The following is a 21,791-nucleotide window of genomic DNA, read 5'->3' as shown; positions in this document are numbered from 1 at the left end:
AGAGGTAAGTGATGGAGGAGGGTGCTCTTATACTGTCAGAGGTAAGTGATGGAGGAGGGTGCTCTTATACTGTCAGAGGTAAGTGATGGAGGAGGGTGCTCTCACTGTCAGAGGTAAGTGATGGAGGAGGGTGCTGTCACTGTCAGAGGTAGGTGATGGGGGAGGGTGCTGTCACTGTCAGAGGTAGGTGATGGGGGAGGGTGCTGTCACTGTCAGAGGTAAGTGATGGGGGAGGGGAGGGTCCTCTGAGAGTAGAAGTTTCCCTGTAGATGGGATAGGTCCTCTTAGTCCTGGGCTCTCATGCAAGAAGGGGGGGGGGGATTAGGTGTCCGCATTCTCCGGCCATACAAAGGATCGGGGGGCGGGCCGCTCGTGCAGGGGGTGTCACAGCCAGGAGAAGGTCAGAAGGCGGAGAGAGAGCCGGGACAGCTCGGCCACATCTACAGCACAGCACAGCCTGCTATGGGGGCTCCGTGATCCCGGCACACCGGGCGGCCATGGAGAAGAAGAGTGCGGAGGATGACTGCGAGGACTCGGGAGCGGAGACCGGGGGGTGAGTGTTTATTATCTCTATCCCCTCATCCCTCATTTCCAGTCCTCACACACAATGTCCCTGTCTGCAATTATCCTGTTTTATCAGCTGAAACCTGAAATCCAGATTTTCTTTCATTTATATTTCTTTATTTACAATATGCTGGATCTTATAGTTCAGTGATTGCAAAAAGCATGTAATAATAATAATTACAACTTACTTTTGCATGATGGAAACATAGAGAAGTGACAGCAGAAAAAAACCCAGTGAGCCTTCCCTTCTGAACTTTTCTTATTGGTATTTTTTCTTTCTTTCTTTATTTATTTATTTGTTATCTTTATTTTTTATTATTTTGTTTGTTTATTATTTTATGTATTCGTATTTTATTTATAGTTGTGTGTTTACAATGTGCTGGATGTTATAGTTCAGTGATTACAAAGATGATGTAATAAAAATAAAAATAATAATATCTATATTGATAATAAAAATAATATAATAATTAAAATAATAATAAATATAGTAACAATGAATGACTTCAGCATGATGGAAACATAGAGGAATGACAGCAAAAAATGGGCAATGCTTTTTTTTTTTCTTTATTAATTTTTTCTTCTTGATTTATTTATAAATTATTATTTCTTTATTTATCTTTTTCTTTATTTATCATTTATTTCATCTTATTTTATTTATAGTTAATTATTTACAATATGCTGGATGTTATAGTTCAGTGAATACAAAGTGGATGTAATAATAATAATAATAAATGTCTCCAGTTTGAAAGAAATAGAATAGTGGCGTCAGAAAAGGACCGGTGCTCCATCCTCTCTGCACTTTTCTTCTTTTTTTGTCTTTTTTACCTTTTTTTGGTCTTAGTATAGATCTGTGATTGTCCGATGTTTGAATTTCCGGTTGCACCTGAGCGTCAGCTTCTTCTTCTTTTTCTGCCCCTGTTTTTTGTGTGCGTTTTTTGCAGGCATAAGCATTTTTTTTTTCTCTTGGCCAGTGGTAAGCAGGTTACTAGGAGGGGGAAACTTATTGATGGTCCTAAAAACACACATTACGTATTTTTCAGCCACTCCAATTGAGGTCTGTGGGGCCAAAAAATGTGATCTTGACCCAAAGAAGCGCCTGTACATCCTTGGTACAAGAGGCAGCTCATGGCCCAGATGTGAATGGGCCCTATAGAATACAATGGAAATCTTAATGTTAAGCATTGTTATACTTCTGGAGACACATGACAAATCATTAGGTGGGATTATGGGTTTACTGTTGTCCAACTCATCATCTCCCCTTGAACAAGACATCTATGGCTATAATAACACTGATCATGTGCTCAGTAACTACATTGTATACTGCATTGTATGAGCCAGACAATCAACACCGATGACATCTCAATTGAAACATTGTAACTAATCTGAATAGGTCTGCTACTGTCAATCCTTTGGCCAGTATAAGATGCTGCCATTGTCACACAGACCTGGCAATCTCAGACTCCATTCACATCTGGCACTCCCTGCAAATGTGCATTGTTGGACACGGTAAAACACGCAACAGCACGCCAACATATGAAGTAAAAAAACGCACCTAGCTCTTTGCCTGAAAAAGATGCAGGAACTTCTTTGTTGCACGTGGGGCAGTTTATTCCATTGAATGTGTATGTGCACAAAAACATGCCAAAAAAAAAAGTGCGCCTGGCAAACACTAGATATGATTGCAGCCTAATACAGTGCTTTTCAGTTGTTTACCCTAAAGAAAACCATAGGCTAGGTTAACATCTAACCACTGATGTGCAGTACGTTAAAGGACACTCTTTTTTTTCCACACATTAACATGCGCTGTGTTAGGCAATCCATTCAAAATATATTGGCTGACACACACCTAAGCATCCAAGAAATTGGAACTGAACCTTTTAGGGTAGTGCATCACACTGCTACACATTGCACTGCAACGTGGTACACCTTCATCAGCAAGGAGCGCTGGGGTGTGCGTTCCTGCAATTCCATAATGTGAGCAGGGTCTCAAAAAAAAGTAAAGTCTTAGAGAACACTTGCAAAAAATTACCTTATGCTTCACAAAGAGTAAATCATTGTGATTAATAAGTCACTAAAAGGAAAAAAGATTACGTGCCATAAGTACCGTATTTGACACCCCAGGGCATATTGTTTTTTTAACACCCTCCTGTTTTATACATCAAAATTATTTTCTGTAATAATTCTGAAGTGAAATGAATGATATGAAATTAAATGAATGATAATAACAGAAATTAAACACAGTTAGTGCCCATTCACACTACCGCGACTTGTCAGGCCACTGGTCAGCCTGACAAGTCGCGGTCCATGCAGTGCTACGGGAACCGTTCTAATAGGAGCGACTCAAGTTGCTCCGACTTAGAAAGTAGTTCCTGTACTACTTCGGGGCGACATCTGAGCGACTTGCATTGACATTCATTATATGAAGTCCGTGCAAGTCGCGCTGAAGTCGCGGTGCACGCGACTTCACAGGTCGCCCCCGAAGTCGTACCGCGGTAGTGTGAACCGGCACTTACAGTTGCAGTGTCTACTTAGATTAGTGGTCAGTGTAGAAGTGATCCCTTACATTGATGGTCAGTGTAACTGTGCTCCCCTTTAAAGGTGGTCAATGTAGAGGTGTCATCTTACATTGGAGGTCAGTGTAGAAGTGCCCCCTTTAAAGTTGATCAGTGTAGAGGTGCCCCCTTATTTTGGTGGTCAGGGTAGAAGTGCCCCCTTATATTGGAGATCAGTGTAGATGTGCCCCCTTATATTGGTGATCAGTGTAGATGTGCCGCCTTATGTTGATGATCAGTGTAGAAGTGCCCCCTTACATTGGTGGTCAGTTTGGAAGTGCCCACTTATATTGGTGATCAGTGTAGATGTGCCCCCTTATATTGGTGATCAGTGTAGATCACTCCGACTTAGAAAGTAGTTCCTGTACTACTTCCGGGCGACATCGGAGCGACTTGCATTGACATTCATTATATGAAGTCCGTGCAAGTCGCGCCGAAGTCGCGGTGCACGCGACTTCACAGGTCGCCCCCGAAGTCGGGCCGTGGTAGTGTGAACCGGCACTTACAGTTGCAGTGTCTTCTTAGATTAGTGGTCAGTGTAGAAGTGATCCCTTACATTGCCCCCTTATATTGGAGATCAGTGTAGATGTGCACCCTTATATTGGTGATCAGTGTAGATGTGCCCCCTTATAGTGATGATCAGTGTAGAGGTGCCCCCTTACATTGGTGGTCAATTTGGAAGTGCCCACTTATATTGGTGATCAGTGTAGATGTGCCCCCTTATATTGGTGATCAGTGTAGATGTGCCCCCCTTATAGTGATGATCAGTGTAGATGTGCCCCCCTTATAGTGATGATCAGTGTAGATGTGCCCCCTTACATTGGTGGTCAGTTTGGAAGTGCCCACTTATATTGGTGATCAGTGTAGATGTGCCCCCTTATATTGGTGATCAGTGTAGATGTGCCCCCTTATATTGGTGATCAGTGTAGATGTGCCCCCTTATAGTGATGATCAGTGTAGAAGTGCCCCCTTACATTGGTGGTCAGTTTGGAAGTGCCCACTTATATTGGTGATCAGTGTAGATGTGCCCCCTTATATTGGAGATCAGTGTAGATCGCTCCGACTTAGAAAGTAGTTCCTGTACTACTTCCGGGCGACATCGGAGCGACTTGCATTGACATTCATTATATGAAGTCCGTGCAAGTTGGGTGCCCCCTTATATTGGTGATCAGTGTAGATGTGCCCCTTATAGTGATGATCAGTGTAGAAGTGCCCCCTTACATTTGTGGTCAGTTTGGAAGTGCCCACTTATATTGGCTATCAGTGTAGATGTGCCCCCTTATGTTGATGATCAGTGTAGAAGTGCCCCCTTACATTGGTGTTCAGTTTAGAAGTGCCCTCTTATATTGGTGGTCAGTGTAGAAGTGCCCACCTATAATGGTGGTCGGGGTAGAAATGCTCCCTTACATTGATGATCAGTGTAGAAGTGCCCCCTTATATTGGTGGCCAGTTTGGCCCCCCAGTGTGATCTCTGTGCTTGTGAGTGCTGTGTTTCTTGGAATTTACTGCAATAAAGGTGGTTTTATTACAGGAATGCAGCCATCCAGATCTTCCCTTCTCTGCTTACAAACTGCGCTGGGAGCTGAGCTAGCACCTGTATTGAAGGAGAGTGTGGGAGGTTGAGTAGCAGTGGACCTACTGGGAGCAGCATCACTCTGTCTATGTATGCCTACTCACATTGGTAGTTAGTATAGAAGTAATCCCTTACATTGGTGGTCAGTGTGGAAGTGCCCCCTTTTAATGGTGGTCAATTTGGAAGTGCCCCTTACATTGGTGGTCAGTGTGGAAGTGCCCCCTTATATTGGTGGTCAGTCTAGAAATGTCCCCTTACATTAATGGCCAGTGTAGTTGTGCTCCCTTATATTGGTGGTCATTGTAAAAGTGTCTGCCTAAATTGATGGTCAGCATTGGAATGCCCTATTATATTGGTGGTCAGTGTAGGAGTGCTCCCTTACATTGGTGGTTAGTGTATAAGTGTCCCCTTACATTGATGGCCAGTATAGTTATGCTCCCCTATTGGCGGTCAGTGTAGAAATGTCGGCTTACATTGACGGTCAATGAAGAAATACCCCATTATATTGATGGACAGTGTAGAAATACCCCATTATATTGACGGACAGTGTAGAAATACCCCATTATATTGACGGACAGTGTAGATGTTTTCCCCTACATTGATGGTTAGTCAGTTTAGAAGTGCTTCTCTACATTGGTGATAGATGTAGAAGTTTCCCGTTAGATTGGATGGTCGGTGTAGAAGTTTCTCCTACATTAGTGGTCATTTTAGAAGTGCCACCTTAGATTAATGGTCAGTGTAGACTTGATCCCCTACATTGGTGGTCAGTGTAGAAGTATTCCCTTAGACCATGGGTGTCCAACCTTTTGGCTTCTCTGGGCCACATTGAGTGTAGAGAAATTTTCTCGGGCCGCATATAAAATATATACTATAGTTAAGATATACAAGTACTAAAACGCTGCCGTGGCCTTCCCGCGCCCCGTCCCCCAGCACTAATTTAACACAACTAGAGGATGATCAAATGAAATGGAATCAGTATACAGAGGTTTACTTCTGAGAGATATTAAAGCAACACTCTAACCACCATGACCACTTCAGTGATTTGAAGTGGCTATGGTGGTAGGAGTCCGAAACACTGCACATGCTCGGATATTTACAGTTATGTGCTGGGGGATAGTTGCACCCCTAGCACGTATGACTTAGGCAGCCAGAAAATGTCATGTCCTTCTTCATACATGTATGAAGAAGGACATGACATATTATGACAAAACACAACTAGTTATTAAAAAACATATTGCAACAATTTACACACGCTAATGCACATACCTTTTCTACTTATTTTGCAGACTGCTGCCGGTACTGCTGGTGCGGTTACTGCTGGTTATGCGGGTACTGCCGGAGGAAGCAGCGTCTGCAGTAGAGAGCAGAGCCGCTGCTTCCTGTATGGCTCCTGTCACAGGCGGAGGAGGAGTGTATTTCAAATCACTTCGCCTGTGACAGAGCCGGAACTATACAGGAAGCAGCGGCTCTGCCACTAACTGCAGACATCCTAAGTCTCCTGCAGCAGCTGGGAGATTGCATGGCACTTGCAGTCTAGTGCGTGCCCATCCAATGCAGCCTAAACAGTGCCCATCCAATGCAGCCTAAACAGTGCCCATCCAATGCAGCCTCACCAGCGCAAGCCCATGCAATGCAGCCTCACCAGTGCAAGCCCATCCAATGCAGCCTCACCAGTGCGTACCCATCCAATGCAGTCTGCAATGAAGAGAGAGGAGAGCCGCTGGATTACACAGAGCGGGGAACTCCAGCTTACCCCGTGACCGCTGTCATACGAAGTCCTGCCTCCTGGACCAGCTCCTATGATAGACGTCACCAATGTGCTGTCTATCATAGGAGCCGGTCCAGGAGGCGGGGATTCGTATGCCAGCGGACACTGGGTAATCAGGAGATCCCCGCTCTGTTTGTAATCCGGCAGCGCTTGCCCCCCCTCCTCCCCTCCCCTCCAAGGCAGCCTCTGCCTACAGTTAGTTGGAAGCCGCTGTGGCCGTGCTCCCGACTCAACTTCCTTCCTCCCCAGCAAAAAATAAAAAATTGTCAGGGGGCAGTGGGCCGCAGGTTGGACATGCCTGCCTTAGACCTATTTCACACTAGTGCAATTTCAGATTCTACTTGACTGTGTTGATGGGGGAATCAAGCGATTTTCTTTTCTTCAGCCCATGGTTGAAGGAAAGAAAATTGCATCATCTCTGGCTTGTTTAAGGCTAGGTTTACACTGCTGCGATGCAATTTGAATCTGACTTTTTAGTGTGATTATGTAGCGCTACTTGTAACTTTGATGGAACTTTAATAAGGCTTGTATATTCTATGTTGCCTAAATCGTGCTTGAATTGCACCAAAGTAGTACAGGAAACTTTTTGAAACTGCTCTGTGCTGGGTCGCATTGATGTGAATAGATGTGAATGTTGATCGGGAATCCCTCCTGTTGCACTATTCAATTCCAACAGCGGGGAATTTCCCGCCACTAAAATGCAATGAGCACTGCTGGCGGCTATTGCTGCTGGCAGTGATCTCATGATAGAAACTCAACAGATGGATCGAAATTCGTCTGGTTGCAATCCATACATCTATGGTTGGCCTTACATTGGCAGGTCAAAGCAGGTTGGAGACCAATTCAACCTTGCTCACTGCTCAAGGAACCTCCAGCAACCTCAGGGAGAACCCTAGTTGAAAAAATCTGTGCTAATAGGTGTTTATGTTTCTTTGTTGTTAGTATGACAGTCATTAGTACGTTATGCACGGAATGGATTCCTTGTATAAAATAATTGTGATTTTAAGATGTGAATTGTCCTATTTTGTTAAAAATAATCTTTGGGACATCTAAAAGTTTCATAAAAAATGTCAGTAATTCTGATTTTTTTTTTCCCTATCATTTTCACTATGGATTAATTTTATTAGTCCTAAAGAAAATAAAAATGAGTCTCTCATTGTGGAAGATTCCTGCCCTTTACAGAGTACCCAAAAAGAGCGTGGAGGCCTTCCCTGTTCCTGGCTTTGGAAGGGGACTTGGAAATATATATATATATATATATATATATATATATATATATATATATATATATATATAGACACACTACATTACTAAAACTGCAATAACAATTGTTTATCATCATCGTCATGCTACTGTGATTTTACATTGTGGTTATCTCTTTCTGTTGTATGAGTGTGGCTGGGAATAGAAAGTGGACAGTATACTGAAAACTAGGCAGCTCAGGGAATCATTAAAGAACCCAGTTGGTTAAAGAGGAGCTCCAGTCTTCCCCCAAAAAATTAAGTCAGCAGCAACAAATACTGTATCTGCTGACTTTTAATATAAGGACACTTTCCTGTCCAGGGATCCAGTGCTGTCCTCACCCGAGCCGAAATATACAATTGGCTTAGGGTGCAGGCGCGGGCATCTTGACTAAGGGCCAGCTTGCAGTTGCACATGTGCGAGCCGTGCGGTGCTTTGTGATTGGTCCCGCAGTCTCTGGGACCTGTGATGCGTCCCAAAGGCTTTGGGGAAGGGGGGGCAAACTTCTGTTCATTGTGGTGGTGACCTGACCAGAAGTGGGGGAGTGGGTACTTGTCAAAATCAGGTACCCCCACCACCAAAAATAAATAAGGTGCCATATGTAAAGGAGGAAGGGGGGGAGGGAGGGCGAAAGTTCCCCTTTTGGGTGAAGTTCTGCTTTAAGGACAATGAGTTTGAAAGTTTGAAGTTATTTTTGTCTTTTCTAGGTAGAAGGCTCATTCATATATTGGTGATACCTATACTCAGTTCTTTCCATTGAAAGCAGACTTTCACCCTCCTTTTCAGAAAAATCCTTTCACACAATTGCTAAATCTTTTTTTTTTGCAAATGTACCCCAACTTCGTGGACATCTTACCTTGGGAGAGTGAATTACCCCCACCTAGTAGAAGCCTCATGGGATACTTGCATCACGTGTCCCAGAAGGCTTCAAGGCAATCTAGAACATATTACGCATGTGCCGTGGTATGTCATCAAGAGGCCAGCTGCGGGAACCGGGAAGAGACAATCGACTTCACGTGACATAAGCAAGGCAAATGGCAGCATGGGATCCAGCGTGCATTGGATTACAGTGGGACAACACTTGATTTGGAGGACATGTGAGCAGAGTTGTATAAAGTACTCAAAACCCATACTTGAGTAAAAGTACAAGTGCTCGATCAAAAAGTGACTTGAGTAGAAGTACTAAAGTATTCAACATTTTTTGTACTTAAGTATTGCAAGTAGTTTTTTTAAAAAATGTTGCTACTCAAGTACTGAAAGTAAAAGTACCAGTAGTTTTGAAAAAAAATTGCGACTCAAGTACTGAAAGTAAAAGTACAAGTACTGTGTTATGTAGTTATTAAAGAAAGAAGTCAAAAGTTTGAACATCATATTGTTTTTTATTATTTCAAAGGCAGCTTTTATTTATACATACAGTAGCATTTATTTTCGTATGCACTGATAATACACATGTTTTGAGCTTCATGAAACTTCCATCTACTGTTCTGGCAGTGGTAATTTTTATAATAGTAACGAGTAACTATGCAGCACAAAAAAAAAAAAATATCGGAGTAGAAGTATTGAAATCATTGAAAAATGTAGTGAAGTAAAAGTGGAAGTAGGAGAAAAAAATTCTACTCCAGGAAAGTACAGATACCGTCTTTCGGTACTTAAGTACAGTAGTGAAGTAGTTCTACTTAGTTACTATACATCTCTGCATGTGAGTATTTGAGGGTAACCCAGGAAACAAGGTAGGAGGGGATTAGGAAAATAACACAGGAGGGTGAATTTCCTCTTTAAGTACAATTCTGTAGAATTAGCACCTCTGTGTAACTGTTAAATAACACTTGGGGAAGGTGCTTGTTAGATGTCGAAATCTCCACTGTTTGCCTTTACTTGGCTCATTTTCTATTTTCTACAGATGTTCTATCAGTCAAATTGTGTTACTTGACACAATGGCTCCTGTGCACTGTCATATATGTGTAAGATTGTTCACAAGCATTGAAAAAAATATGTTCTTTATTATGATGAGGTATACAATATTCTTTAATGGGTAACAGAGGATACCCGTTAAAGTACAACAACATATGCCAATTTGGAAGAATCCCACTCTATCTTATCTTTTTAAGCAACCGGATCCTATGGTTTGGACTAAATATAATATTAAGTCTCTTTTTCAGGTGGTGGAGGGTGGTTCACTGAAGTATTTTGCTCAACTCTCTGAGGAATTTAGTATCTAGCCCACTCATTATTTTTATTATAGGCAATTTGCCCATGCTTTTAGAAGTCAAATTTTGAATGTGGTAGTACAATTAGAGGAGTCTACGCTGGAACATTTTCTTAGTTCGGACTGCAGTATGAAGCGTATGTCACAAATCTACGCTCATTTAGTAACGGATGCATTGCCTCCGCCAGACAAGTTATGTGAGGGATGTGCCAGGCTTGGACCCGGAGGATTGGGATCAGATTTGGGATCTGCCCTTTAAATGTTTAGTCTCTCTGCGCGATCGTCAAATTCAGTATACAATAGTACATAGGGCCTATTTTACTCCTGCTAGATTACACCTGATGTATCCATAGTGGAGTGTTGGAGATGTGGAGATCTTGAGGGAAATTTCATGCATATTTTCTGGTCATGTACTCAGATTAGGGATGCACCGAAATTAAAATTCTGGGCCGAAAAACCGAAAATGCAGGATGCCCTTGGCCGAAAACCGAAAATGACTTTTTTCCCCCAAATAATTTTAAAATAGATAGAACAGGGTCATACACCAAAAACAGGCAGGTGTACACTTGTATTTGTATTATGCAGCAAGAGGGGGTTAATGTATTGTCACTGCTGGTCACTGATGAATTAGTGACCGACCAGTGGCAGTTAATTAACCCCTTTGTGCTGCATTAGTGCAACCAGTATCAGTGTTAATTAACACTGGTTGCACTGATACTGGTTGCACTAATGCAGCACAAAGGGGTTAATTAACTGCCACTGGTCGGTCACTAATTCATCAGTGACCAGCAGTGACAATACATTAACCCCCTCATGCTGCATAATACAAATACCATTGGTAAGCTCGCCTCAGCGTCCCCCCCCTGCCTCAGCGTCCCCCCCCCCCTGCCTCAGCATCCCTCCCCCCCCCTGCCTCAGCGTCCCTCACCATCCCAATGCAATCTCCTTACTTTCACTCGGCTCCTCCGGTGTCCTTTCAAAAAACCCGCCTCTGACCCTCTCGGTGATGTCACTACTACTACGATGTGCATGAATGAACTAACACACCGGGCGGGCGGGCGGGCGGGTGAGCGGGCGCTAATAGCTATAACTATGTGAGCGCTTCACTTCCCTGTCAGGCATGTATCTCCGCTGACAGGGAGATGAAGCGCTCACATAGTTATAGTTATTAGCAGAGGTGGGTTTTTTGAAACCTGTGCTGCGCCCGCGGCGGCCATCTTTAGTATCGGCATATTTAACCAATTTTCGGCCGAAATAGAATAAGCCCATTTTCGGCCGAAAATTTCGGTGGCCGAAATTTCGGTGCATCACTAACTCAGATCATTGGTTACTGGGAAGGAGTCCTGGCTGTTCTTAAAGAGGAAGTAAAGTCAAAAAAAAAAACCGAGAAAAAAAAGCCCTGTAAAGAGAGAGGCATAATGAGCTAGTATGCATCGCATACTAGCTCATTATGTAGTACTTACCTTAAAACGAAGCCCCCGCCGTGCCGCCACCTCAGCGACAGGACGGCGACATGTCCTGCCGTCCCGCTTCCGGGTTCGCGTCCTCCGGCCATCTGATTGGCCGGAGGCGCGATTACATCACTCCCGCGCATGCGCGCCTGCGCCGATGACGTCATCGGCAGTTTGCGCTGTAAATATCTCCTAAACGGTGCAAGTTTGGGAGATATTTATAGCACCTATAGGTAAGCCTTAATATAGGCTTACCTATAGGTAAAAGTTATACAAGAGGGTTTACAACCTCTTTAATGTCCACACAACAATACATATTCCTAGGGTTATTGAGACCTGTTTACTGGGTTTGGTGACCGCTTTGGCACACACAATAACTGAAAAAATACTAGTCAGTCTACTTTTGTTTTATGCCCCGGAAGGCCTTCACGTTACATTGGAAGAAAGCAATCCCACCCACTGTGTCTTTTTGGAAGGGACTGGTGAACAGTACCTTACCAATGTATAAAGAAACCTATGCCCACAGGGACTGCCTGAGGAAATATGATAAGATATGGTCAGGATGGCTGGCTGGGTACAGTCCTATAAGGGTTTGGATACATTAGTCCTATCCCTGGAATTAGGTGGGAAGGGAGCAGGGGTTGGTAAAGTTTAGTTGATGATTACATTAATGTTTATTGTATATGTGGTCTAATATATATGGAGGAAGGAATGAAAGAATTGTTTTTTTTTTTTTTTGGTGTTGGTATTTTATGTGCAGTTTGTTGTTATGGTTGTTGTATGTATTACATTTCAATAAATAGATTTATTAAAAAAAGAAAAAAGTGACTTTGATTGCTAACCTCACTAGCCATAGGCGTGCAAAGCCTATTGCATTAGGGTGTGCACCCCAAAGCTTAAACACACATGCCTTTCTCTGCAGCCTCAGCTGCCCTGGACAGTGAATGAATGGGAGGTGCGCTGTGCTGAGCGGCTTCCTGTTTATTCACAAACTGAAGCATAGTAAACAGTTTACTATGATTCAGTTATGAATGAACACAGTGAGTGAGTGTGTTCACTGTGTTCATTTAGAAAAGCAAGGGTCCATTAGTAAATTACATATATACTAGACCCATCCCCCACTTTCCATTCTGGGAGCGCAACACAGGGGGGAAGCACAGGCAATAGGGGGATTTGGCACCGCATGCAGTGATAAGGGTGAGCCCGGGCACACCTGGCACACCCCCTGCGCACGCCTATGTCATTAGCCAAAAATGAGGTGGAAAAGGTTGAAGAGGATGTGCAAGAGCCAGTGACCATAGGAGCATCACTGGCTACGTTACAAAGAGGCGTAGGTTTTGGGGATTACCTAGGGGTTCTACAGGGGAGGAAAGTTGTTGGTTGTTGTGCAGGTGAGTGTCAGTTTAGATTTTGAGGGCAAAACAGAATTTTACTTTAATTGTCCTTTACCTGTTTAGTAGTTTCATATTGCAAGAAATATGAGAAAATATGAAGTGGATTTTCTTTTTCTTCTTGTTTTCAGTACCCATCATGCCCCCTTACGTAGTCTTTTATAGCGCATAATAGGAAATGTTCAGACTGGATCATCCATGATCTTGGCTCCTCCTCTTTTGTGTCTGCCCACATAGTAAGCGCTTGCTGTGGAGGCAGACCTGCAAGCTCAATCCCGAGCCAGGCTTTGCGCATCTATTGACACACACAGCCCAGCTCGGCCCCTGTTCTCAGCTCACAGGATTTGACTGACAATGGCGCCTGCTACTCTCCGATACATTTTATGAAAGTGGGGAGAGAGGAGAGAAGACTGGAAGATGGGCACATCACTGGATTGATACAGGACTCAGGTAAGTATTTGAGGTGGGAAGAACACAGCAAATGGCAAAAAAATGTTTACTTTAATATAACAAATGCATTAAGGTAAAAAAACATTTTACCTTTAGAACCACGTTAAAGGATAAATTCACCTTTCTGAACATAGGACATGTTACACCCATATTTAGGGTGTAACATGTAACATGTTCAGCACCAGACCCCTCTCCACTGATAGCCCCCCCCCCCCCCCTGTAAAAGCGAGCCCAGGATCTTCTCCCCCCCGTACTTGCTGCCACAATTCAAAGAGAGCATGGACGTGCGGGGCTCTGCCCACGCAGCCACATGATTGATTCACAGGTCCCTGGGAATCAATAAACTACAAGTACCCACAGCCTTTGCAGCTGTCTGCTTCTCAATGACCTACCACGGTGGTATTGGAAAATGTGCAGGTACTGAAAAGATGTACTACCTTTTTTTTTGCCTTGAAATAAGCTCTAAGCAAGCACAGACAATGCCTGATTTTGCCAGAAACGCAGTGTCCTTGTCACTTTCTGTGAGCTTAAAAGAAAGAAAAAACCTCCTTGTCTATATTGTGTAAACTACCAGTCCTATCAATCCACTTTGTAATGGGGATGGAGAAAGAAAGGCATGTGTGAAGTCCAGCCTGGGTGACAACCATGGCTGCCCCATTGGATACAATGGAGAAAATAGCATAGACACACAAGGACAGGAAGTGTGTTATTTGTAGGATTTCCATGTGAAAATAATGAGAAAAAAGACAAATGAGAATCTGTGGAAAGAACTGAAAACTGCTGTTCACAAACGCTCTCCATCCAACCTCACTGAGCTCGAGCTGTTTTGCAAGGAGGAATGGGCAAAAATTTCAGTCTCTCGATGTGCAAAACTGATAGAGACATACCTCAAGCGACTTACAGCTGTAATCCCAGCAAAAGGTGGCGCTACAAAGTATTAACTTAAAGGGGCTGAATAATTTTGCACGCCCAATTTTTCAGTTTTTTTATTTGTTAACAAAGTTTGAAATATCCAATAAATTTCGTTCCACTTCATGATTGTGTCCCACTTGTTGTTGATTCTTCAAAAAAAATTACAGTTTTATATCTTTATGTTTGAAGCCTGAAATGTGGCAAAAGGTCGAAAAATTCAAGGGGGCCGAATACTTTAGCAATGCACTGTAGCTAACCCTGTAAAGAAAATATCACTGCACTTACCTATTCTGCACCCAATCCGGTCCGGTCTCCAGCGGCGGAAGCTGTGTGCAGGAGAGGACTGACAACGGCTGTGAAATAAATGGGAAGTGACGTCACCTATAGATTTACTATGTGGCTTCCATTGTCAGATGCCTCTCCTGCCCCCACCTCCATGCTGAACCTGTCGCTGACAGTTGATGCTGGGACCAGACCAGATCGGCTGAAGAATAGGTAAGTACAGTCATTTTTACTTTACAGGGTTAAATAGAATAGGTTTAGATTGTGTCACAGAGCAGGTTTAGCGCTAGTTTGGTTTTGCCTGGACTTCTCCTTTAAGGTGAAAAGGGTAAGTCTTTCATAATGTGCATCCTAGCACATTATAAAAGACTTACCTTAAAACGAAACCCTCCGGCGGGCTGTCACCACCGCAGAGGCTTCCATCTTCACTCAGTCTTCCTTCTGGGTTCAAGGACTCCAGGTGTCTGACATGATGATGTCACTCCCGTGCATGCATGCGGGAATCTTAACCATGGCACACAGCTCTGAAGGAACAACACGGGTATGCCGCTACTTCAGAGCACATGCGTCCGTGACATTACTGGCTGCTGCTCGCAAAAAACTACCACTTTAACCCTGCAAGCTCTGCTTGTGTAGTGTGATGACTGCACGGGCAGAGAGGGATGTGACCTTTCTGATGACATCTCACATCCTGTAGGACAAGGTCACACCTGGCGGGAATCTGCGGCAGTTTTCTATATGGAAAACTGCTGCATTCCCGATGTGAATTAGGTTCACACCTGCACAAGTTTCTATTTCACTTTGAAACAGAAACTGCTGTAGATGGTGCAGATTTCAGGACTGTCTGCTCCACCTGTGTCAGTTTCTGTTTCAGTTTTTTATTTTCAATTTTCATTTTCTATTTTCACTTAGTTAATGTGGTGCATGCCACTTCTGACAGTATCCTGAGTGCCATTGTAATGGCGCATGGGATTTATTTAATTCCTCGGATTGTGTTTAACCACTTTACCACCGGAGGATTTTGCTGTCTAAAGCCTCGTACACACGCACTGATTGTTGACCGTGAATTTTCGGCCAACGTCCGATCGGCTGATTATCGGCTTGTTAGTATGATGATTCCGACAACCGACTGCGACTTTTCGGCCGAACAAAATCTGGTGTGCATGCTATAAAATTTTTGTTGGCCGTCAACAGAACGGCCGATTGTTCGTCAGTCAGTACAGATTTCGGCAGATAAAAATCAGATGAGCAAGACTGGGCATGCTCAGAGAAGAAAAAACACACGGAAAGTAAACCAGAACATGACATCACTTCTGAAGTTGGTTGTTGTTGGCCGAAAAAATTTGTGTGCAGTCTAGAGCACATTCCAACCAACACAACAACACTGGACAAAAGACGGCCGATCGGTCGGCCAACAATCGTTTTTTTGCGATTCAGCACTGTGCGACTTTAACTGACAATTGCGCGGTCATGCAACGCCGTACCCAAATGAAATTGATGTATTTTTTTCCCCCACAAACAGAGCTTTCTTTTGGTGGTATTTGATCACCTGTGCGATTTTTACTTTTTGCGCTATAAACAAAAAAAGAGCAAAAATTTTGAAAAAATAACAATATTTTTCACATTTTTTTATATGAAATTCCCCCCAAAAAAATGTAAAAAGTCAAAATTTTTTATCATTTTTGGCCAATTTGTTTTCTGCTTCATATTTTTGGTAAAAAAAAATCGCAATAAGCGTATTTTGATTGGTTTGCGCAAAAGTTATTGCGTTTACTAACTAAGGGAAAGATTTCTGTAATTTTTGGGTATTTTTTTTTTAACGAGTAATGGCGGCGATCTGCGATTTTTTTTTTTTTTGCTGGACTGCGACATTGCGGCGGACAGATCGGACTCTTGACTGACATTTTTGACACTTTTGGGGGTACCAGTGACACTACTACAGTAATCAGTGCTATACATATGCACTGTTACTGTAAAAATGACACTGGCAGGGAAGGGGTTAACTTTATTGGAGCGGGAGGGTTTAAGCCCCGTACACACATACCGATCGTCGCCCGAACGATCGGCCGTCTTTTGTCCGAGGGCTGTCGTGTCTGTTGAAAAGTGCAAAAGACTGCACACGAATTTTGTCGGCCAACAACAGCCGACTGCAGAAGTGATGTCATGTGATGGTTAACTTTCCTTGTCTTTTTTCTTTTCTGAGCATGCCCAGTCTAGCAAATCTGCTGTCTGTCGGCCGAATTCTGTACTGACTGGCGAACAATCGGCCGTTCTGGTGTCAGCATACAAAAATTTTAATGCTTGCACGACAGATTTTGTTCGGCCGAAAGTGCGCTGTCGGGTGTCGGAAGCATCATACTAACAAGCCGAAAATCGGCCGATCGTTCAGCGGCCAAACAGTTTCGGCCGACAATCGGTACGTGTGTACGGGCCTTTAATGTATGCCTGGTGCTTACTGACATGTGTGGGGGGAGGTGACTGAGTGAAACAGGGACAGATCTCAGGTTCAGCTATGCTGAACCTTGCAATCTGTCACTGTCTGTCACTTAGGAGATCCGCCCGCTTTGTTTACACAAGCGGGCGGATCTCCACACTCGATTCCCCGACGATCGGGGAAGAGCGGCGGTAATCACCGCCGCTCCTCCCCTGGCCTGACTCCCGCTGTGACTGAAAACAGTGGGAGCGAGCCTCCGGCGGCGCGCGCGCGCCGCCCACAAGGGGAGGAGTCCAGCGACGTAGGCACATTGCCGCAGTAGCAGCAATGTGAGCGGGGGTAAAGCGGTTAATAAATGTATATTGTTAAAATTTATTTATTTACCACAAAAGTTAGTCCTGTGTCCAATGTAACATTGCTTTTTCAGAACAGTCGCTGAATTCCTTCCTTCCAGATACAGTAAATGGTTGATTGTGTAGTATCTCGGTTTTTGTTTTATTTTTTTAGTGAGTTTTTTGTATTACAGTATATTGTTTGCTCTGAGTGATATACGTTGCTTTTATTTTATTGTTTGGGCAAGTCGGGTATTGTTAATCTCTTGCCGACTGTCAGTTGTCACATTGCTGTGGTAACCGTGAACCATGAGGCTTTCATAATCTTTCTAGAGCTTTGAATTCCCTGCGGTAAAACTCCCTATGTGACGTATACTCAGGCTGAATGCATGAATGTAAAGATTCTACAAACTAAATAAGACACAGTTAAAGTGGAACTATGGCCAAATGAAAAAGAAAGACATATATAAGGTGGTCAGTGACTAGTAATAAGAAAGCAGTTTTTGTTTTTATGCAATTTTACTGAAGAACCAACAGCGTTGTCACCCTATTAGAGGAAGTGGAAACATACCAGATCTAGTGAAAGCTGTAAAAGGAAATAAAACTGCACATTTGGCCCTGTACACAAGTAGCACATTTCAGCCTGTCATTGCTTTGGACAGGCGGCACCTATGACTCCCACTACGCTGTACGATACATTTGCGGCTGCATGTATGTGCCCAGTAACTGTAGCTTTTAATAATACTTAATGATCCTTCTATGAAGGGCTTTGTTCATTTTTTTTCCTGTTATAGGCTGAAAACACTCTATTCCTGTCTCCCAGTTGTCTTGCTGTGTTGTCACCCTCTCATATGAGTGGGCTGCTGATGGAGAATATAAGTGGCTTTTTCACTACATATTATGCAGGCATTCCATAGTCGTCCAAACCCACCACTGAAGCAAATATATAAAAGCAAGTGGCTGCATAAAGGATGCAGGAGATCAGCAAGGATGAAAAAAGAGAAAAACAGGTATTTTTGAAAACAAAACAAAACCAAAAGGCCACTTCCAATACCCATAACATTAGCCCCCCTCCCCTCTTATGTAAGCTTAATCTTCTGTATGCATACGCGCCTTTCCTGTGATGGGATTCCCTGAGCGGAACACTGGCCCTTTCTACACTAAATGATACCAGTGTGGAAGTCCCAGTGCAGGAAAATACTGCTCAGCTTCTCAGTGATACTTTTGTGTCAGAAACCTAAGTTCTCAGTCTCTGAAAATCTCCTGCAGTGTGTCTGCAGTCTCTGACCATCTCCTGCAGCATTTCCACGGTCTTTGACTATCTCTTGTAGCTAGCCCATATTCATTGCCCATCTCTTGTAGCATGTGTGCAGTCTATGACCATCTCCTGCAGCATGTCTGCGGTCTTTGACCATCTCTTGTGGCATGTCTACAGTCTCTGACCATCTCTTGTAGCATGTCCACAGTCTCTGACCATCTCTTGTAGCATGTCCACAGTCTCTGACAATCTCCTGTAGCATGTCTGCAGTCTTTAACTATCTCTTGCAGCACATGTGCAGTCTCTGGTTATCTCTTGTAGCAAGCCCATAGTCATTGACCATCTCCTGCAGCATGTCTGCAGTCTCTGACCATCTCCTGCAGCATGTCTGCAGTCTCTGACCATCTCCTGTAGCATATCTGCAGTCTCTTACTATCTCTTGTAGCAAGCCCTTTGTCATTGACCATCTCCTGCAGCATGTCCACGGTCTTTGACTATCTCTTGTAGCTAGCCCATATTCATTGCCCATCTCTTGTAGCATGTGTGCAGTCTATGACCATCTCCTGCAGCATGTCTGCAGTCTTTGACCATCTCTTGTGGCATGTCTTCAGTCTCTGACCATCTCTTGTGGCATGTCTACAGTCTCTGACCATCTCTTGTAGCATGTCCACAGTCTCTGACAATCTCCTGTAGCATGTCTGCAGTCTTTAACTATGTCTTGCAGCACATGTGCAGTCTCTGGTTATCTCTTGTAGCAAGCCCATAGTCATTGACCATCTCCTGCAGCATGTCTGCAGTCTCTGACCATCTCCTGCAGCATGTCTGCAGTCTCTGACCATCTCCTGTAGCATATCTGCAGTCTTTAACTATGTCTTGCAGCACATGTGCAGTCTCTGGTTATCTCTTGTAGCAAGCCCATAGTCATTGACCATTTTATGCAGCATGTCTGCAGTCTCTGACCATCTCCTGCAGCATGTCTGCAGTCTCTGACCATCTCCTGTAGCATATCTGCAGTCTCTTACTATCTCTTGTAGCAAGCCCTTTGTCATTGACCATCTCTTGCAGCATGTGTGCGGTCTATGACCATCTCCTGCAGCATGTCTATGGTCTTTGACTATCTCTTGTAACAAGCCCATAGTGATTGACCATCTCCTGCAGCATGTCTGCAGTCCCTGACCATCTCTTGTAGCATGCCTACAGTCTCTGACAATCTCCTGTGGCATGTCTGCAAACTTCAACTATCTCTTGCAGCATGTCTGCAGTCTGATTATTTTGTGTAGCAAGCCCATAGTCATTGACCATCTCTTGCAGCATGTCTGCAGTCTCTGTCTCTTGTGGCAAAGCTGTAGTCTTTGACTATCTCCTGCAACATGTCTGCAGTCTTTCACAGTCTCTTGTAGCAAACTTGTAGTCTTTGACCATCTCCCGCAGATTGTCTGCAGTCTCTGGCCACTATCCGTCTCCGGCAGCATGTCTGCACTCTCTGACTATCTCTTGTGACAAGCCCATAGTCTTTGATCGTCCCCTGCAGCATGTCTGCAGTCTCTGACAGCTGCTGCAGCATTACATTCACTGAGTATTATGTGCAGTCCTCTGATGATATTAGGGGCCACACTTAAGGGCCATACACACTATCAGATTATCTGAAGACTTTTGTCTTCAGATTTACCTTTTCTATGTAGTGCAAGGGCCTGCCGGATTGCATACAAATTGAAAGTGTTTAGGTTTGACCTCATATTATATGGTTTTGGTAAGTCTACAGACAAAAGTCTTCAGATAATCTGATAGTGTGTACAGAGCATAAAGGCCCGTACACACGTACCGATTGTCGGCCGAAAATGTTCGGCCGCCGAACGATCGGCCGATTTTCGGCTTGTTAGTATGATGCTTCCGACAGCGCACTTTCGGCCGAAAAGAATCTGTCTTGCAAGCATGAAAATTTTTGTATGCCGACACCAGAATGGCCGATTGTTCGCCAGTCAGTACAGAATTCGGCCGACAGACAGCAGATTTGCAAGACTGGGCATGCTCAGAAAAGAAAAAACACAGGGAAAGTTAACCATTACATGACATCACTTCTGCAGTCGGCTGTAGTCGGCGGACAAAATTCATGTGCAGTCTTTTGCACTTTTCAACAGACACCGACAGCCCTGGACAAAAGACGGCCGATCGGTACGTGTGTACGGGGCTTAAAGGTCCAGTATATCAAGAAGGTTTACCACCACTGGTCTACAGCAAACAGCCTATAATATTCCAGCTGCATTTTTTTAATAATAAAGTGTAAACAGACAAACTTCCTGTAATAGAGTATATGAAACCTGCATTGCTCCTGTATCAGTTTAACTGAACTTCAATGAGTTTTCAGATTTGGAGCAATGTATCCCAGACTCTGGGGAACCCTTGCTGCTGTTTTCCGCTGCTGGTTAGAAAATGACATCTGGGTAAAATGACCCAAGTTCATCATTTTTTCCTAATTTTATGTATCATTTGTCAGTAGGGCTGGTCCCATCTGTACACTCTTTCATTAAAGTGAGCGTGTGGGTGACAATGACACTGAGGTTTTCATACTGCTCACATCTGAATAACTCGCTCCAGCATTACCTGAAACCCTCCTGAATCCAGCTCGAACTCTTTGTTTGCAGAGACATAGATAACGCTCTAACTTCTATGTGGAACCATGCATGGGCTTCATAGTATGGGATGGCGGGGTGACATTCTTAGACTCCATTGTTAGGAAATAGACATACTTGATGTAAGCCTAGGAGGCACTGGAGTGAGACATTCTGCAATGTGATATGTTTGCCAGCACACCTTCCTCTTTGAAAGGATTGTTTATTGTACCATGGAGAAATCACAAACACTGCAGTATGACGTTTGGGAACCCTTGACCGAGACGATTGTGAATTTTGCCTTGATAAAGAATTCCTTGCACTACACTGTTTGCTAATAAATGTATGTAAACTGTGAATGTATTTAATTTTTATCTATTTTTTCATGTTTTACATAATGCCTCTCTGTATACATTTTTTTTCAAGTAGGACTGTGGCTTCCCAACTAAATAAATGTGCTGCAGCAATTAATGATAAGTCCACCTAATGCAGCTTCCTGTGATGTGGCAACGATGCTGCACTGCTCCTGAAGTCATAGCAGAGTTGCCACTCCTCATGTAGGCTGTACCTGCTTGCACTACAATGGAAGGAGAAGATTTTGTAGGGGTTGTGGCTATTCGCATTGTCACTGCCTATTCACAAGCCTGTAGCTTTTCATTGATAGCACTACCTCTGGTGTTGACCCCCCACCCCCCACTGTGAGCTGCAGTGTCTGGAAGGGGGAGTGTGTGAGACACAAATGAAGGAGGATTTGTCAGTTATTCAGT

At 43.7% G+C, this 21,791-nt stretch overlaps 1 protein-coding gene across 2 annotated transcripts in view; it reads left to right on the top strand.

The window, feature by feature from the left end:
* The first annotated feature begins 396 nt into the window (after positions 1-396).
* FAM124A (family with sequence similarity 124 member A) overlaps positions 397-21,791 on the top strand; it is a 102,065-nt gene continuing 80,670 nt past the window's right edge. For both annotated transcript variants that reach the window (XM_082247202.1, XM_082247201.1), the window contains exon 1: positions 397-553. In XM_082247202.1, the coding sequence (XP_082103328.1) occupies positions 498-553 (56 nt within the window). In that variant the 5' untranslated portion in view covers positions 397-497. The remainder of the gene's footprint in view (positions 554-21,791) is intronic.

Source organism: Pelophylax lessonae (genome assembly GCF_965119305.1).
Source record: "Pelophylax lessonae genome assembly, chromosome: 2".
Lineage (NCBI taxonomy): Eukaryota > Metazoa > Chordata > Amphibia > Anura > Ranidae > Pelophylax > Pelophylax lessonae.
This window is presented reverse-complemented; position numbering and strand designations above follow the sequence as displayed.